Here is a 15,712-nt window from a genome sequence, read left to right on the forward strand (position 1 = left end):
TACTTATGATCCAATTTTATTCTAAGTCCCTATTTACACAGTATTACACTAATTGGTCGACTATATAATGGCAAAAGGGGCTTCAAAATCTGTGTTGGGTTGATCAAAAGAAGTTTGGACCACACTAGTCTTGACAGTTTGTTTTCATAGCGGAAGTTCACCAAAGTGAACATTTCATCACTTAAAACATTATAATTATTTTAGGGTAAATATAGGCATAGGCATATTGATTACTGAGGAATAGATAAAATGATACATGAATGGGGTTAACAGAGAAATAAGTTTGGACACAGTGTGCAATCCATCCACTCACTAGGATGTAGTTCAAGTTCTATTAAGTTCAAGTCATGAGATGTGTTTCATTTTTCCTGAGATTACTGGCAATTTTTTCTTTATTCTTAACCTACTACTACCTTGATCAAAAAGTTCCCGGAATAACCACCGTGTGGCGCTCCCATCGTTCCGATTTGAGTTCTGTTTTTTTTGTTAAATTGGTACATCTGTTGTTGATATTCCCTTTAAATCTTAGTGTCATAACTTGACATTTGCAAAAGTTACGTAGCCAAGAGTACATCTATCTCTGTGTGTGTTGGCGATTTTTTACAATTGCAGAAATGGATTTAAATTTGCAACAACGAACTTGTATTAAATTTTGCGTAAAAAACGGATTTAGTGGCGCACGGACGTTGGAAATGTTGGAAAAGTGTTTCGGCAACGATTCTCTAAAAAAAAACGGTCGTTTACCAGTGGCACGAGCGGTTCAGAAGTGGTCATGAGTCAATCGAAGATGATGAACGCAGTGGCAGACCATCAACATCGAAAGTCGGTGAAAAAATTGATAAAGTAAAAGAAATGTTGGTCAATAACCGCAAATTAACCATCAGAGAAATAGCGGAGGACTTGAACATTGCCTATGGATCCGCCCAAGACATTGTGGTTAATGATTTGGGTTTCCGTCGTGTAGCAGCAAAGTTGGTGCCAAAAGACCTCAATTTCATGCAAAAAAGAGACCGTGTTGACGTCGCAAAAGACATGATTTGCGAGGCTGAATCCGATCCCACATTCATCAAAAGGATCATTACTGGAGACGAGACGTGGGTTTATGAGTACGACACGCAATCCAGACATCAGGCAAGTGAATGGCGTTCACCAAATGAGCCGAGACCAAAAAAACCACGTCGTTTTCAGTCAAAAAAGAAGGCAATGCTGACGGTTTTCATGGATTACAACGGTGTAGTGCATCATGAATTTTTGCCAGACAGTAAACAAAGAGTATTATTTGGGCGTTATGAGACGTTTGCGTGAAGCAATTCGCCGAAAGAGACCAGAAATGTGGGCAGAAAACTCGTGGATTTTGCACCATGATAACGCACCGTCGCACAGTGCTATCATTATTCGTAATTTTTTGACGAAAAATGCAACAAATACCATCCAACAGCCACCGAATTCACCTGATTTGGCTCCCTGTGACTTCTTTCTGTTCAATCGAGTTAAAAAACCATTACGGGGAACGCGTTTTAGCAGCCGAGAGGAAGTAATGGAAAAATCGCAGGAAGCACTGATGGACATACCGAAAACCGAATATAAAAAAATGTTTCGAGGATTGGATCAAGCGCTGGCATAAGTGTGTTGCAGTCGATGGGGATTACTTGGAAGGGGACAATATAGATTTAGATGAATAAACTTGTATTTTTAATTTTCTGAATAAATTCCGGGAAATTTTTGATCAAGGTAGTATTTTTACAACTGAGGATCACAACAAGAGTCATCACTCTATGAACTGCCTCACCCACTATGATATACCATTTTGATACCAATTGCAGAACCAAGATTACTCATACTAAATACAATTTCAATGAATACAGGTACTTAATGACCAGTTACACATCTAAATTCGAATCAATAGGTTTTCTATCATATTGGTCAATTACCAGAGTGGCCTTTGATCCACCAGATTACTTTGAGATGGAAGATCACATGTAGGATATTGGTTTAATTTACATGACAGCTGATTTCTTACAAATTATTTGTGAAAGTTAACATGCAATGTATGGAAACTGAAAAATTTATTGTGTTCTACCTGAAGTAGAAGTATTTCTTTCTTTAGTTTTCCTCTTCCTTAATTTTGCCTTAATCTCTGGTTCCTCAGTTGAAGTTCTTGGAAAGTTCACCGGCACTTTACATAAGAGAACTTGTTTTTGGTCCCCTAATCAGATAAGAAATTATTTCAATTATAAAAAACATTTTGTCCTAGAAAGTTAATTTTTAGTAAAAACTGGCTTTCATCAAGTCATGTGAAAACATATGGCCTTAACTTGCTTCTTCTTCATTGCACTGCTGTTTCAAATGGAATTATTAAGTTTTAGTAAAATTGTTGTAAATGGAGAAATAATATTTACTGGCACACATGTTGCAAATTTTGCATCATGTGTTTCCGCAAAATACTGGCTCAGATGAAAGTAGAAAGGTAACCAAACTCCAAAATTATCTTTGAAATTTATCATGCTCATTTATTGGTTTCCATGACACTGATGAAGCTAATTCTTAATTTTTCCAAGATCTAATGGCGATTACTGGCTTAATGTCACCACATCTTCAAACTTAACTGCTAAGGCTTGTGACCACAATATTATCATATCAAGTCAACAAATTTGGTATGAAGTTTAAAAAAAAATCCTAAATGGAGTTCAGAAAAATTATTTGATGTGACGGTAAATTTACCTTAATCCAGTGGATTCCAATCTCAATAATATAATAAAAAACAGTGAATTCCGGCCAATATTTACTAAATTTGAAACCTAACTTTAAGAAGGCAACTAAAACTTGTTGAGTATTATGATCCTTACAGCCTATTATTTTGGCGGTAAAGTCATAGGGTGCATTCAAAACAAATGTCTAAGACACAATACATAAAATAAATAAATACCATCTACTCGGAAATCTTGTCTAATAATTCAGGAAAACTTCCAACATCCTAACACTTTTAGATCAGCTACCAATATTGTAGTGTCTCAAAACCAAGTGGTAAGATGCTGTACTCTAAAAGGAACAATCACTAAGGCATTTGTGGTGACAAATATATATTTCTCATGAGGACATAAGAAGAAGCAAACAAAATAAGCATTTCTCATATTTCCCCTGGTTTCTGTGGCTGCCTGTTGCCAACATTGCCACCACTAACTCTGTCAAAAAGGAGTAATAAAGAGCATGACATGTGATAAGTGTTTTTCATTTTCATTCACACTAAATGTGCCCAAGTGGAAAGTTATGAAATCTCAGGAGACAGTGACTGGATGTGCACCTCGTGCTTGGAAGAAGAAAAGTTCACCAAACATTCGCAGGAGATTGAATCTAAGGACAAAGTTATATCCATTTTAATGAAGGATTTGGCCGCGCTTCAGGAAAAAAATAAAAAGTGGGAACTGGAAACTAAGAAATTGGATAGGGAACTTGCACTCCACAAAGAAAACGGTTCATTGCTTGTTGGTAAGAAGTTGGCTCAATCAACAACAACTGTCCCTTTCAAATCCAAATTTGTTAGGGAAAATACGAAGCGACATAACGTTATAAGTGGTGAAAATGCAAAAAATGTGCCTCTGTTACCCCTTTGATCCATGATGAAACAAGCTCTACTTTCCCAAGTGTTTTTACACCCAGAAAAGTTATTCTAATAGGTGATTCCATTGCGAAACATGTCCAGATCAAAGGATTGGAAAAGAAAGTGTTCTGTGAAGCTGAGCAAATGAGTCGAAAGGTGGAAGAAATCGCTCAAAATGTGAAAATCAACAAGACAGACAGGGTTTTTCCTCATGTGGGAACAAACAATCTTCGAAGCTCAAGATCACCTGATGAAGTAATTGGAGAAATGTATGAGCTTATCAGGTGCACGAAGAAACATTTCTCAAAATCAGTTAAAGAGGTAAACAGTATTTTACGCCAACAAGATTTTGATCTTAGTTATATTCAAAAGGTAAATGATAATCTCAGATGGGCTTGTGATGCTCTTAAGGTTGTATTCTGTGATGTAAACAAACACATAAACGATCACTGCTTAGCTCACGATGGCCTGCATTTAAATCGCAAAGGGGCATATCTGTTAGGTGAGGCAATTGAAAATGTAGCAAATATTTGTGCATACATGAGAAACGGAAAACAGAGGTAGCCCATGTCAATATAACCACTACCACCAATCAAAATACAAAAAAGATAGTTGGTTGTAGAAAAACTTGCTCTGTGAAGCTTCTACATCAAAACAATTAATACATAGCAAATAAAAAGCTGGAAATTGAGATCCTATAAAAGAAAGAGAGGCCGGATTTTCTTTTTATAATGGAGCATGGCCTAAAAGATAATGAAATGAAAAGTCTAAAGCTGAGGTATTATTTTCTTATCGATCATTTCTGTAGGGAAAAAAACAAAGGTGGTGGCGTTGCATTTTTTGCCAAAACTTGTTTTGAATCAGTAACCAGAGCCTATAAAAACTTAAAAAATAGAATCGGCGAAGAAAAGGGATTTGAAATACCCTTGTGCAAATGGCCCTAGACAAATGAAACTTATTTTTTTATTGGTCTGTACAGATTTGCAAGTGCACCAGTCGATGATTTCCTCAAAAAAATTGGTAAAATACTTGAGAAAGTCGTCAAGAAAAATAATAAAATTATCATTGCTGGGGACCTGAATATAGATGTCTCAAAAGATAACAGCTCTACTGAGAAGCTAAAAGAAATACTTCTCTGCTATAGTGTCCAGCTAACTATTAATAACCCAACCAGAGAGTCATCTCACTCAAAAACTTTTATTGGCAACATAGCTACAAATCTAGCAGAGCATAACTTCAAATCTCTAGTTTTAGAAGCTACTATCTCAGACCATCATGCTCAAATTGTGGAATTTAATGCATGCACTTTAACAGGTAGAAGTGAGAGAAACGCAGATACAGTATACACCCGTATAGACTCACAGGAAAATATAAATTTATTTAAATGGGAATTGAAGTGTGTTGACTGGGCAGCAGTACTAAATTCAAATCTTGTCACAAACAAGTTCAAAGGATTTCAATCAATTATTAAGTACTACTGGGATATTTGTTTCCTAATGAAAGAGCTAGCCATAAAAAATAAAACTGCAAATAAAGGACATAACTGGATAACAAATGAGGTTCTGACAGCTAGAAATAGGCTTAACTACTAAACTGAGGCTAGTAAAGTGGGTGGTAGTCGGATACTCTTAAGAAATAAACTGAAGTCTGAGTATAGGATGCTGCTTAGGAAAGCAAAAAATCACCATGCCAAACAAATTATTTCAAATTCTACCAATCAAACAAAAGCGTTGTGGTCTGTAGTAAATAATGAAAATTCCAGTAAAATATCAGAGCCTGGAAAAAAAATGCTTCTCAATAACAATTGATGGAAAAGAAATCAGCAATCCTCAAAATATGGCAAATGAATTCAATAAATTCTTCATAGATATCATTGGCGAAACAACAGCACAGAAAAACGTTCTAAATGATAGCATAGGAAAAGTAATGTACATTAGTGAATTAATTTACTTAAATCCCACCACAGAAAATGAAGTCAGAAATGTAATCAAGAAACTAAAAAACAAAAAATCCTGTAGGCAAGATGGCATATCAAATTATCTTTTTAAACTTTGTCGAGAATCCTTCACTTTATCTATTATAACTATTAAGTTCCTCATAAAAAAATAAAGTTGTTTTCAGTCACAGCATGGTTTCACAAAAAATAGAAGTGTAGAAACTGCATGCAGTGGAATAACTATTATTATTATTAGGTAATCTACCGGTTAAGATAGGTTTTTGGATGGACATAATTAATAATTAAATAATTTGTGGCCCCTAGCATAACACAACATCCTACTTTACATCAGGTCCCTCTTCAGCTCTGAGTACTTTCTTCCTCCCTTTATCCCGTCCAACATCCCTATCATCTTCCTTCCCTTTCCTCTTTTGCCTAACATTCTCCCCTCTATTACAGTCTTCAACATCCCACTGCTGGTCAATACTCCCTTCATCCACTTTTCCTGCCTCCATAGGATTTCCCCCAACAAAACCCTATCTTTGCCCACCATACCAAGTACTTCCTCGTTTGTTTTCTTCTCTGTCCATTTCACCTTCTCCATTCTTCTCCACACCCACATTTCAAAAGCCTCCAGTCTACGTCTATCCTCCTGCTTCAACGACCACGTTTCCGCGCCGTACATAGCTACGCGCCATATCAAAGTTTTTACGAGTCTTTTCCTAACATCCTTACTCAAAGTCCCCGTCATCAACTCCCTTCGCCTTGTGAAAGCCTCTTTGCCTAGCGCAATTCTTCTCCTTACGTCCCTACTACTTTGACCGTGTTGGTCCAAAACACTGCCGAGATACGTAAACTGTTCTACCTGCTCTATTTTTTGCCCTCCTATTTTAATGTTAAGCTTAGCCTTTTTCTTTCTAGAAAATCGCATAACCTTTGTTTTATTAATATTGATTCTCATCCCATACCTGTCGCACTGAATTTCCAATTCACTCAGCAATGCTTGCAGCCCCTTGGCTGACTGACAAACTAAAGCTTGGTCATCAGCAAACCTAACTGATTTTACGAATTCCCTGCCCACTTTCATTCCTACATCGAGTTCTTCCCATGCCTATTTGATCATTTCTTCTGCATACAGGTTGAACAGCAACGGTGATAATGGGCAACCCTGCCTTACACCTCTTCCTAACACTGCCCATCCGGACTCCCCGTTCCCCACTCGCACCTGAGCAGTCTGAGACATGTACAGGTTGTGGATTAGCCTCCTTTCCCTCCAATCTATTTCTAGTTTCTGCAATATACTCATTAGTTTTTCCCAATTCACTCTATCAAACGTTTTTTCGAAATCTGCGAAACAGGCAAATACCTCCTAGTTGTGTTCTATATTCCTCTCGATTAATAATCTCATTACTGCAATGGCATCACACATACCTATCCCCTTCCTAAACCCAAACTGATCATCCCCTAAGTAATCATTTGCCCTACTCTTTATCCTTTAGTTTATGATCCTTAGAACAACTTAAGCTGCGTGGGATATCAAACTTATTGTCCTGTAGTCCTCACATGATGTAGCCTTTACCTTCTTTGGAATAGGTACTAAAACAGATCTCACAAAGTCTTCCGGCCAGATTCCTTCCTCATAGATACTACGAATCAGCCCATATGGCCTCTTCCTCCCACATTTTCCTAAACATTTCAGTAGTTCCATAGGAATGTTATCCACCCCCACGGCCTTATTTAGTTTCATCTCCCTTAATCCCCTTTCTATCTCATTGTCTAGTATGCCTGGACCTTAGCTATCTTCCTCCACGTCATGTTCCTTTTCTATGTCTAACTTTGTTGGTCTAAGCTCTTTACTATACAGTTCTTCTATATATTCCTTCCATCTCTCGGATCTTTCCTTCGTCAACTATTACCTTACCCGCCTTATCTCTAACTGCTATCTTTGATCTCCCTTTCTTACTTCCCGATAAAGATTTAACTTTGCTGTACAGCGCACCGATTTCACCCTTACTCTGCAAACTTTCCATATCCTCGCACTGCGTCTTCCACCATGATTCTTTTGCTTTATTTGTTGCCCGCCTCAATTTATTGTTTAATTCTTTGTACTTCATTTTGCCTGACTCTGTATTGGCATTCTTCCATTTCCGCCGCTCATCCATCTTTGTAATCATCTCATCCGTGATCCATGGTTTCCTAGTCCTTTTAGCGTTAACGGTTTCAATAGTGTCTTTTGCGGCTTTAGATAACCCTATCTTGAAACTTTCCCATTTTTCATTTCACAACTAAATTGTGGTCAGAGTCCGCATCCGCTCCCGGGAAGCTGTGCGAATTTATCACGCTGTTCCTAAACCTGTATCTAACCAGGATATAATCTAACTCATACCTTTTTGAGTCACCTGGCATTTTCCATGTATACCCACTTCTTTTGTGGTGTCTAAACCAAGTGTTGGTGATGACTAGCCCCTGTTTCCTGCAGAACTCAATTGCTTTCTCCCTGCGGTAATTCCTCGTGCCTAAACCGTAGTCCCCGACCTCGTCACCATCTCTTCCTTTGCCTACCATCGCATTCCGATCCCCCATCACTATCAAATGTTTCCTTGCAGGAACACACGCGATTATGTCCTCTAACTGATCGTATATCCTATCGACCTCTTCTTCCTTATGGTTGCTCGGTGGCATGTATACCTGAATAATAACCAAGTTCGTCGGTTCTGCTTTTATCTCCACTAGTAGTATTCAATCCGTTACCTGCTCTATGTTGACTACGCTTCTTCCTACCTCTTCATTTAATACTATGGCAACCCCTCGTTGGCTCTCGTCCCCACCGCTGTATATTATTCTATACTTATCACTCCAGTAATCCCCGCTATCTTTCCATCTCACCTCGCATAGACCTAAAATATCTATATTTCCCCTTCCTATCTCTCGCTTAACATCCTCCAATATCCCTGTCCTCATCATTTTCCTAACATTCCACCTTCCTATTCTAACTAATTTGGTCTTCTTCTCCTGCGTCTTCTGTCCTGCTGCTGCTGGTTTTCCCTTGCAAGGGTTTCGTGGGATGACGACCGCGGAAGCCTTGCCTCCCCCGCTGCCGGACACGACACACGGCCAATTGGGCTGAGCCCTGTAGTTGCCAGGACCCAAAATCTGTTTAGTGATTATCATATTTATCTTGGGAATGATAATTGAGGTGGTGTCCCGTTGCCTTCCTCAATAGTGTTTTTAACGTGACAGTATTACTTACTGGCTGCCCCTTTGAGGTCAGACGCCATTGCAGCCGCCTCACTGAGGAACAGACACTGCATGGACTACCTTTCATCTGGCTCCTAACCTTCAACCTATCTGGCATGGGTAACCCTACCAGGAGCAATAATTATGACTCCAGCCAGCACAGCTCTAGGGGTTATCGGAACGCACAAGCTCTTCCACCACGTCAAGGTTATAATCCGGGGAGGGTGTATATATGTTAATGCACCTATAAATGGACCGAAGGACAAAATTCCGAAAGACCTATGAAGGGGGCTACCAAGTAGCCTGCTCATGTGGGAAAGCCTACATCGGGGAAACATGCTGATCAATGAAATTTCGGATGAAGGAACACCTCCGGGCAACAACAAATATGCATTTTCACCTGTTGGCCATCTCAGAACACAAATGGAGTGAACCCGGTCACGAGATCTTATTCCTAAAAGCAAATGTAATAGCAAAGGAGAGTAGATATTACCCACGTTTAATTAGAGAAGCAATTGGGATCGCCAAAAACCCAGATAACATTAACAGAGATGACGGCTACCATCTCTACAACGCGTGGAAAAGAGTTCTCCGGAAACGGACCAATCAGCAAGCAGCCACTAGACGGGACCACCCTTATAAGGGTGGCAAAAATCCGAGTCTCTCATCTTCAACCTGAAGATGCCGAATGCAACTTTGGTGAAACATCAAACAACGACGTGGTGAAACCTGATAATGCAGAATCCTTCACCTACAAATGTAATTGAATTTAACGAAGCTCATACAATTATGTGTTGTTCTATGGCAAATAAATCTGTCTATCTATCTACTAACCACTTTATTACAAGAACTACATCTGTCTCTTTGTCTTTTTATGAGATGCAAAATATTTCACATATGCATTTTGAACAAATATCATGGTTTGGGGTCATATTGCCTTCACTTCACATAGTCCAAAACAAACATGTTCTTAAATTTTCCGTTTATGGGTATCAGCTGGAACATCAGCAATTAGTCCATTATTTTGGAGTTTTCCTATGGTACTGAAAGGGCTCAGCTGACATGTATTTCAACGCCAAAGTCTACCAGTCTCATCCTTAATAAGAAAAAAGCAAATGGAGTCATTTTTGTGCATCATTACTGACTGCTTCCAAACACCATCCTCCCAGTAAATCACATGCTGAACATTTTTAAAGTAACAATGTCTATTTTGAGCAGATTCATCATATTACACATCTTTTATTAGCTAAATTTGTTTTTTTTTTAAATATTTTAACTTTCTCTCTACCATAATATTGATTCAAAAGACACCCATGCCAGATGATGGCCATTCACGTGAGTATTCCTGCTCTATGGAGTATACTTTTGTATGGATGCGAGACTTGGAGAGTAAATGCAGCAGATAAAAGAAAATTGGGGGTGATGAAAATGGAAGAATGCTGATAATAAAATGCATAACAGAATAACAAATGAAGAAGTACTTCAAAGAGTGGTGACAAGAGAAGCCTATGGAGAGCATTAAAAGAAAAAGAGAGAAATTGATTGCACTCATATACTGAGGTGTGATAGTTTACTGAAGGCGATATCTGAAGGAGAGACACAGGGGAGGCATTATAGATAATGACCAAGGAGGAACTACTATGAGAAGCAGGTAATGGAAAATGCCAGTATAGCTATGACATCTGTGAATTGCAGAACGCATATCCTTTCTCTGTCTACGACTCTTATTTGTTCCTTGATCTCAAGGACTGCCCTGCCAATGCATAAATTAAATATCAAAGGTAATATTGAGCAACCCTGCCTTACCCTATTCTTTAATTATTCTTATTCCTTGCATCCATCACATCTGATCACTGCCGCCTGTTCTTTATACAGTGTATCACTCTCCTGTCACCGCAGTTCATTCCAAATCTTTAAGAATATGTGGCATCATATTCCAGCTCATGCTGTCAAAAGCTTTCTCCAAATCAATAACTGTAATATAGGTCTGCTGATAATTCAGTGTCCTCTTTTCTACATATAGTCTAAGAGTGAGAATAGGCTTTCTTGTTCCTCTACTTCCTCTATACCCGCTTTCATCGCAATTCTTCCGTGGATTTTTCTAGTCAGAATCTTCAGTGCATGGCTCATCAGTGATGCAGTTTCCTTTTTTATGGGTCTCATTTGCATATAGTTTTATTTACAGCTACTAAGAATCCAGGGGGATTGAGATGGTGCGGGGGCTAATGTACTGGGTTCCCACCCAGAGGGCCTGGGTTCAAATCCCCGTGGTGTTGAATATTTTTCAGAGGTATCTCGATCCCTACTTGGGGTGCTTTGTGGAGGGCACTTTGAGTGAGTACGCCGTCTGTCGGATGGGACGTTAAGCTGCGGACCCCTTGGCGCCTTTCGTAAAGAGTAGGCTAATGCCGACGCCGGGTTTTTCTCCACCCTTCATCCTTTCCTGTCCATCCCCCATGGTGCAAATGACCTCAGCAGTCCATCGCCTCCCCTAAATACTACTACTACTAAGAATCCAGACTTTGTTTTTGCCATCTTTCTTCAATTGACAATATATTTTTATACTTACTCACTTTCTATTCCAGTTCCTGGTGAAATTCTAACATAACAATCTAACATTAAAAATCCAAGCTCAGTTTTCTTTACTCAATATGAGTCTTCACTCTCTAATTTATCTTCTTGAATTTCAGATGAATCTTTATTAGCACTAAACTGTGGCCATTGCAGATATCTGTCCCATTTTGCAGTCCTTTATTTGACTCCTACATATCTTTTTTTCTATTCGGCATCTTCTTACATGTTCTGGTATCTTCTACTTGTATTTTCTTCATGGATGGCTCTCAAAGAGTGGGTTTGCCAACACTAATTTGCTCTGTTTGCAGAGTTCCAAAAGCCTGTCTCCTCTTTCAATGTGCTTACCTTCCTAAACCATATTTGCCAGATGTTTTTATATCCTAGCCTTCTCCAACAATTGCATTCTAGTCTCCAAGGATAATTTGAATTTCTTCTCCCTTTACATTATATATTTATTACTTTGGCGATATCACGATACACCTCCATTTCATCATGATGGGCCCATTGTTTTTCAGCAGTTACTCACTAAGTCAAAGACACTTACGTAGAATTTCATAGCATTTTTTAGGCTAACTTATTCAAGGATAGTCTTCCATGCCCTCCTATTACTGCAGCTAATTACCCAAAACAGCTTCGTCATCAAGAACACTAGCTTATTTCATAGATGACTACTACATCTAGCAGTCATCCCACCATCCACAACCTAATGGAGGCCATCAATGGTTAAGGTAAGCCACCATGGATTCTTATTCACAAGTTTGGAAGATAAAATTTTTCAATTACAGAACTTGGGATGAGCGTATTTTGTAATAATATATAACTAAATTGTATGAACTCACTGCTGGAGGTTTCATTTGCTGATGGAGGCTTTAAAGCCTTTCTGACGAATAGTTGGCTAAAAAACTCCCTTCTTTCTTTTTCTGATGGATTCTCCATTGTGAAAACTTGACCATGAAACTCACTGAACAATTGTTGGATCTATAAGAATTTGATATAAACAAATCTGAATATTAAATTCTATTATCATAGTAATATTTGGTGATTCTATTATTTAATTTGAGAGTAAAAGCATAGCCAATGAGACTTAGACATGGCTCACCTCTGGGGGTACTACGCTGTATGGTGTGTGCGCTGTAGATAATAAAAGTATGGGCAGATCTCCTGCATCCATTTCTCTCACCATAGTGAGAAACACAGCCTTAGCAGATACATCAACCAAGGTCCACCAGCCACTAATATCAGGCACGTAAATAACTCCAGGGAGACTGTGTCGGGCCTCTTTCATTTTCTGAAGAGTGTTAAACAAAAGACATAATCAGCCATTGGAAAAATTATTTAGTGCCATGTAATCACAACACATAAAATTTGATTGTAATTTAATTATCTATTGAAATGAATGAGTATAGTGCATGCACTTAATTTCTGAAGCTCCAGGCATAAATAAACTTTCAAAAATTCTCTTAAATTTTTACCTCCATTTCGATATGTTATTGAAACTGCTATTCTAAATTTGAATAATCAAGGAAGAAATGACTCTGAGGGAGAATGACCTGATTACCTTTTTATTGAGCGAACCAGCAGATCCAGATTTGAATTTTATTCCGATTGAATGTTTTTGTTGATTATCAATGTTTACACATTGGGTTATCCATTTTGAAAATCAAAGTGCATCATTTCTAGTATGGATAACTATGATTGTAAGGTAATCTACCAGTCGAGGTAGGTTTTTGGATGACACAACTACCAAATAAATATTTTGTGACTCCTAAAAAAACACAATCCAGCAAACTAATCTATATCAGGTAACTATATTCATAAAATTGTTACCTATGTTAGAAGAAATCATAAATTTTAAAGCATCATTTCAAACTTTATCCCCACCCACCTCATATATATTGTAGGTTTACAGATCAAAGAAATACAAGGGCAATCCCAAAAGTACCCAACCCAACAAAGAAAACACAAAAAGTTTAGAAAAAAATGTATTTATAATTTAATATAATCTCCTTTCAGCTCTATACACACTTTTCCCATCGATGTTCAATAAGTTCCGTACCCTTTTTCATATAATGAGAACTGTCTTGCTCCTCAAAATAGCAGCCATTAACTGTCGACATGACTTCTTCACGGTTGGAAAATTTCGAATCCACCGAGCAATTTTTTCAAGTTTGCGTACAGAAAATAATCCAAGGGGACTAAATCTGGCAAATGAGGTGGTGCATTAATGAATGAATGTATTGAGCGAATGGTAACTAGAGCCGTATGAATATTACAGGCAGGATATTGTGTTTTAGGCATGTTTTAAGAAAGGTTATGTCTAAGAGAATTAAGCTGATGTTAGTTTTGAGACAACGAAAGCAAATCCGTTCGGTTGACTTGGAAGCCATGACAATGTATTAAGTGAACGGTAACTGCGGACGTATGAATATTATAACGAATGAATGGTGCATGAGGTAGCAATTAAAACTTTAGCTAATGAATTTTGGCCATTGCAGTAACGGATTTGTGAGCAGGTGCATTATCTTGATGAAACAATACTTTCTTCTCAGCCAAATGCAGCCGCTTTTGCTTGATTTCTTCACTCAAATTTTGCAATAAGTTTGCATATTACCGATGTTGATAGTTTTTCCTCAATCAATGAAAATTACACCATAACCATCCCAAAAAACCAACGCCATGATCTTGCCTGCAGATGAAACGGTCTTCGCCTTCTTTGGAGCCGGTTCTCCCTTTTGAATCCATTGTTTTGATTGTTCTTTTGTCTCGAGTGTGAAGCAATGGACCCATGTTTCATCTATGGTTATGAAATGGTGCAAAAATTCTGCTTTGTTGCCGTGAAACTTTGCTATTCATTCAATTGAAACACCTTCATGACACTGGTTTTGCTCGAGTGTGAGCAAACGTGGCACCCATCTTGCACACAGCTTTCTCATGTCCAAATGTTCAGTTAATATGCAATGTGGCACACTTTTTGAAATGCCTACTATGTCTGCTTAGCTTGCTAGATCACTTCCAGGCGATGATCTTCCAGCATCACTTTGTGGATTTTCTTCGCCGTTTCTGGAGTCGTCAACTCATTTGGCCGACAAATGTGATGCTCGTCTTGACAGCTCGTACGGCCTTGTTTAAACTCTGCTACCAATATTTAACTGTTGTAAACGAAGGAGCAGACTCACCCAGAGTAGAATCCAGTTCAGTTTCTTATATTGGTTGAGCTAAGGCCTTTCAAATAAAAGTATTGTATCGCATAACAATGACCAATTTTCTCCATTTTCAAAAATTGACTGAAAACGTTTAATATTGATGGCTGCCAAACAAATACTAAACAATAGAGCATCTTCAAACTTGAAACATATGCATAATAGATTACATACTTTCTAATACAGTGATATTTTTCAAACAAGTACCGCCATCTCTGGGTCAGGCCAGGTACTTATGGGCCCCACAGTCTATATCTACCACATCAGCCATTGGCATCATTATAGTCACCCCATACTACAACATATAATTGTAATACACCCCATACTATAACATATAATACTATAACACATATTCATATCATAAATAAAATTTCAAAGTAAATAATCTCCATAGGTTACATGAATAAGAGCCTCTTCAGGTGTCCTCCCAGATGTTTCAAAAAGTGACTTGATGTCTAGCGTAGTGATTGGAAGATGCTCAAGGCAGTGAAGCATTGCTGGAGCCAAATGATAAGTCTGCCCTTGATGTGGTGATCCCACTAGTAGGAAGTGAGGGCAATTATTTTCATGGTCTTTTACATTTTTGTTTTTACTAAGTGCTTTGCCTTGATTTGACTTGTTGATCTCCATCAAAGTCCTGGAAATCAGAACAGAAACCATTCATTAATAAGAAAATATTAGAGATAGGTATTTACTAAAGGTAGAAAGCTTTATTCAGCCCATTCAATTTTTCCTTAATGGTGGTTCAGATCTCATATGCAAGGGATTTAATTAAATAAAAGTCATCAAAGCACCACAGTAATAGCATTACACATATATGAATCAAAAAAATTAGGCAGGAAAATTATATCATGAGGGATTTCATCATATTGATTTAAATAATTAATGCATCCAAACGCCATTAATTAATTAGTCATGTGACACAAGCACTTATTGTCCTTACATAAAAATCCATGAAAAGGGTCAAACCTTTGTCCCTTTTTGCCTTGAATAAATGGTGCTATAGAAGTATTTCTTAGGGCATCCATAGCTCTGCACAGGGTGTGTCCAAAAAGTGGTCTAATCTTAGATGACAGTCTTCTCAAGGGTGTATGAGAAACGCGGAATGCAGCCGGAATGATTTTGTTCTTTGCATTCTGGAAATCCTGTCGTTCCACCTGCTCAGTT

General features: G+C 38.1%; 1 protein-coding gene across 1 annotated transcript in view; it reads right to left on the reverse strand.

Moving 5' to 3' along the window:
• LOC139685565 (uncharacterized) overlaps positions 1-15,712 on the reverse strand; it is a 71,622-nt gene that overhangs the window by 16,691 nt on the left and 39,219 nt on the right. The window contains exons 12-16 of the mRNA XM_071582512.1: positions 15,515-15,702; positions 14,945-15,182; positions 12,445-12,633; positions 12,185-12,323; positions 2,081-2,206 (exon numbers count right to left, since the gene is read on the reverse strand). Of these exons, the coding sequence (XP_071438613.1) occupies positions 2,081-2,206; positions 12,185-12,323; positions 12,445-12,633; positions 14,945-15,182; positions 15,515-15,702 (880 nt within the window). The remainder of the gene's footprint in view (positions 1-2,080; positions 2,207-12,184; positions 12,324-12,444; positions 12,634-14,944; positions 15,183-15,514; positions 15,703-15,712) is intronic.

This window comes from Hetaerina americana, unplaced genomic scaffold, assembly GCF_022747635.1.
Source record: "Hetaerina americana unplaced genomic scaffold, ioHetAmer1.1.p SCAF_116, whole genome shotgun sequence".
NCBI lineage: Eukaryota > Metazoa > Arthropoda > Insecta > Odonata > Calopterygidae > Hetaerina > Hetaerina americana.